We start from the raw sequence: 4,415 nt of genomic DNA, 5'->3' as shown, positions 1-4,415 counted from the left end.
CGTGCGGGAGGGACAGACGGGACGTGGAGCCCTGGACGCATCCTGGGGGAGCCGTGACCAGCGGGGTGGGCGGGGGAGGGGAGAAGCAGGAATACGGGTGAGAACGCGGTCAGGTGCCCGAGACTGCCACCTCTGGGCCGCCTCCCCCACAGCTGGGGGTTTGAGCAGGTGGCGGGCCTGGAGGTGCGGGCTCCGAGCATCCCAGGCAGCCCGACATGGCGTCGTCGGCTCAGACGTGTCTCCGGCTCACATGTCCTGCCCCTGAGGCCCCTGGTTCCTGGAGGGAGGCCTTCCCTGCAGTCGGGGTCCCGTTGCTTCGCCCCACACCCACACGTGCCCTCTCTCTGCAGTACGCCTGCGGTGTCGAGGCCGAGGTGGTGGGCAAGCCCTCTCCGGAGTTCTTCAGGTCGGCCCTGCGGGAACTGGGCGTGGAGGCCCACCAGGTAGGTTGCCTTGCGGATGCGGATGCGGATGTGCGTGGAGGCAGCTGTGTCGGGAGGGGACCTCACACGGCGGCCTGGGGGCTTGGGGGCTCAGGCAGCCTGTGGGCCGGGCAGCCACGTGCGGACCCCCCACCACGAGAGCTGATTTGGCTGGAAACGGGGAAAAGGCAGCAAAGGAAGTCCACTGAGTATTTTATTTATTGTTTGTTTTTTAAATATATTTTTATTGACGTCAGAGAGGAAGGGAGAGGGGGGGAGAGATAGAAGCATCCATGATGAGAGAGAATCATGGATCGGCCGCCTCCTGCACGCTCCACACTGGGGATCGAGCCCGCAACCCGGGCTATGCCCTGACCGGGAATCGAACCCTGACCTCCTGGTTCCTAGGTCGACGCTCCATCGCTGAGCCACGCCGGCCGGGCTTCCTCTTGTTTTTTAAAGCAAATCCAGCCTTGCCGTTGTCGTGCCCTTTCCTAGTCTAGGATGCCTTTCAGAGAACATTTATTTTAGACACAACTGGACGATGCTCTGAAACACCCACCAGTGGCCCAGAGACACAGAAGGACGCTCAGCCTCAGGGCCAAAGTGAGGGCCCCTCGCACCCCTCAGCTGGCCGCGCGAATTCAAACAAGCAAGCGAGGGCTCCCCCTGTAGGAAGCCAGTGGGAATGTGAGACGGGGCGGCCCTCTGGGGACAGCTCCTTGGCGTCCAACAGAGAATTGCCGCGCGACCCAGCAGTCCCGCTCCGAGGATTGAAAACATGTTCCCACGAAACGCACGCGTGACTCTTCCTAGCAGCACGATTCACAGTAGCAGACGAGAAAAACAGTGCGCATTCACCGGCAGGTGAAGGGACCACGGCGCGTGGCACGCTCACACAATGGGGCAGTTCAGCGGGAGAGGAATGAGATGCGGGGAAATGCTGCATTGTGGGCGGGAACGTGCGAGTGGAAGCAGCCAGGCACAAAGGCCCGCTTTTGTATGTTCCATGATATTTGTGGGAAGTGCCCCGAAGAGTCAGGTCCACAGAAACGTCAAACAGGCCAGGGCTGTGGAGGGTGGGGGCTCGGCGTGGCCGGCTGCCTCGTGGGTGTGGGCCTCCTATTGGGGTGATGAAATGTGCGGAACTAAATGGCGGTGATGGTCACGCAGCATGGCGAATACACTTAATGCCACTGATTTGAAACTTTGAAATGGTCACATTGGTGAACCTGGTGTGTATTTTATCACAATGAACAAAAAATCTACCCCAAATCAATAGTAAATCCTTAGTATTCTCTAATATCAATCCATTTTTAAAAATATATATATTTTTTTATTGATTTCAGAGATGAAGGGGGAGAGAGAGAGAGAAACATCAATGATGAGAGAGAATCATTGATCAGCTGCCTCAAGCCTGCAACCCGGGCACGTGCCCCGACTAGGAATAGAACCGTGACCTCCTGGTTCATAGGCCGACGCCCACCACTGAGCCACGCCGGCTGAGCAACAATGCGCCTTTTCATGATACCAGTCCACACCCAGTCCCCCTGGCCACCTCAGAAGTGTGCTCTTACGCCGATTTGTTTTTGCATCAAATCCAAACAAGGTCTGTGCCTTTCTTGCATGTGGCTTTCCTCTCTTAAATCTTTTTAACTTTTATCATGAGTCGTTGCAGCTGTCGGTGCAAGGAGAGAGACTCGCATAATGAACCCTATGTCCCCATCACGGAGCTCCAGTAATGACTAACTACTAGAGCACTTTTTAAAATTGTTTTTAACTGTCCGTTGTGAAATAATTTCACATTGACAAGGAAGTTGCAAAAACAGTACAAGGAACGCCCATATGCCTGAAACCAGCTCCCAGTGCTGACGTCCGACAGGACAGTCATAAAGCGATTGACATGCACTGACTCACAACGGTTAGTTAACCCAGAGACCGTCTGCGGCCGCTGTCAGCCGTCCCACCAGTAGCTTTTTTAAAAAATGTTTTTATTGATTTTTAGAGAGAGAGGAAGGGAGAGGGAGAGAGCGATAGAAACATCAATGATGAGAGAGAATCATGGATCGGCCGCCTCCTGCACGCCCCACACTGGGGATCGAGCCCACAACCCGGGCCTGTGCCCGACCGGGATTCGAACCGTGACCTCCTGGTTCACAGGTTAACTAACACTCAGCCACTGAGCCACACTGGCCGGGCGGCTGTGGCATTTTTGAACAGCACTGGCCAGTTACTGTGTAAACTCGCGGGAGTTCGACATGCGTGGTGTAGACTGTCCCTCCGTTGGTTTGTGCTGATGTCTCCTCGGGATTTAGGCGGCGCGTGTTGGGCAGGAATCTCGCAGAAGCAATGCCCTCTGGGACGTCCCGTCGGGCGGCGGGGGAGGGCCCCTGCCCCGTTATTGGTGATGTTCTCTTGGGTCCTCACTGGAGGTGGTGTCTCCAGGTTCTCCACCGAAAAGCTACTGTGTGTCTCTGTCCCTCATCAGTACCTTGTGGGGAAGAGCTTGACACTGTAATGTCCTCTTCCTGTCCTTCTCCTCCCGCCTGACGTGAGCATCCACGGCCCCCTCGCCTGACGCAGCTGCCCCTGTGCGTCCGCCCGGCAACGCGCTCCGTCTGTTGAGCGACTGGACTTTACTGTAAGGAGGAGCCTTCCTCTTTCTCCCGTTTACGTATTTGTTCCAACGTGGACTCGGAATATTGTTGTATTTCACGAGTGACCGGCCGTTTCTCCCGTTACGGAGTCTGTTGCTCAGCTTGTCCTGTGTTTGGCTGTCAGACCCCTTTCAAGGTGAACAGCCTCCGGGCTCCTCTGTACCCCACCCTCACCTCCCCCCGACATTATTTTGAATCAAACCCCGGAAATCGTGTCACTTCATCTGTAAATATTTCCGTGTCTCCAAAAGGCAGGGATTCTTTTTATAGAAACACAGATAATGCCACCGCCACATCCAGGGATGCCGACGATCCTTCCTAAATGCCATCCGATACCCGCCACTGTTCCCATTCCCCCGATGGTCTGAGGCGGGTGTGGCTTACAGGTTGTTTGAATCCGGAGTCAAAGGAGGGCCTTGCATTGTGATTGGTCAGTGTGATTCTTTTTGTTTGTTGTTTTTTTGTTTTCCTAATCCTCACCCGAGGATACTTTTTCATTGATTTTTAAAGAGTGGAAGGGAGCGGGAGAGACAGAGAGAGAGAAACATCCATGTGAAAGAGGCACATCCATGGGCTGCCTCCCGCACGCACCCTGACCAGGGCCGGAGATCTGGCCTGCAAGTGAGATACGTGCCCTTGACCAGAATTGAACCCGGGACCCTTCGGTCCACAGGCCCCAGGCACGGCGCTCTGTCCACTGAGCCACACCGGCTCGGGCTGGTCAGCGGGATCCTCAGTGCTTTTTGAATCCGTCACTTCCTGTGTTTTCCTCCTGAGGTTGTGGAGAGAAGCTGGCGCGTCCACGCCCTCGACGGAGTCCTCCCCTGTGCCCTCCGCCCTGTCTTCTGGGTGGTGGTGGGGTCTCGACGCCTGGTCAGGGGCTGGTTCCGTTTTGCGACGACTGCTCTCTCGGGGGCGGGGGCTTCCGGAAGCTCGTCAGCACTGAGCGGCCACCTGCCGGCACCAGGAGGGCAGAGGCCCCGGGTGGCGCACTCACAGGAGGGACGAGGGAACCTGCTTTTAGAGCCCAGACCAGAAAGGCCACTGCTGGGCTGTGACTGCCCACTGCCCGCAGCTCCTGGAACCACCGCGGGCCGGCTGGGCTGCGTCCTCCCTCCCGCACGGAGGCCGAGGGGGCGGCGCTGACAGGTGCTGCTTTATTTCCCCCGACGGCGCACCTCCTGACCTCTATCTTCTCACCAATGATTTTCTAAATCCTCAGCGATTGGGTAGTAATTGCTGCTCCGCGTGCGATGATTGCCCTTCACCGCCAGGAACGCTGTGAAATCCCCAGGGCCGCGCGCTTGCTATTCGGGCTGCACGCTGTCCAGACAGA

The 4,415-nt window shown here is 56.8% G+C and overlaps 1 protein-coding gene across 1 annotated transcript in view; it reads left to right on the top strand.

The window, feature by feature from the left end:
- The window catches only part of LHPP (phospholysine phosphohistidine inorganic pyrophosphate phosphatase), a gene marked incomplete at its 5' end in the record, with an annotated part of 26,068 nt that overhangs the window by 3,776 nt on the left and 17,877 nt on the right, over positions 1-4,415 (top strand). Inside the window, one exon of the mRNA XM_014528846.1 lies at positions 351-443. Within this exon, the coding sequence (XP_014384332.1) occupies positions 351-443 (93 nt within the window). The remainder of the gene's footprint in view (positions 1-350; positions 444-4,415) is intronic.

This window comes from Myotis brandtii, unplaced genomic scaffold (genome assembly GCF_000412655.1).
Source record: "Myotis brandtii unplaced genomic scaffold, ASM41265v1 scaffold656, whole genome shotgun sequence".
Lineage (NCBI taxonomy): Eukaryota > Metazoa > Chordata > Mammalia > Chiroptera > Vespertilionidae > Myotis > Myotis brandtii.
Note: the sequence above shows the minus strand (reverse complement) of the source record. Positions and strands in the feature narration are given on the sequence as shown.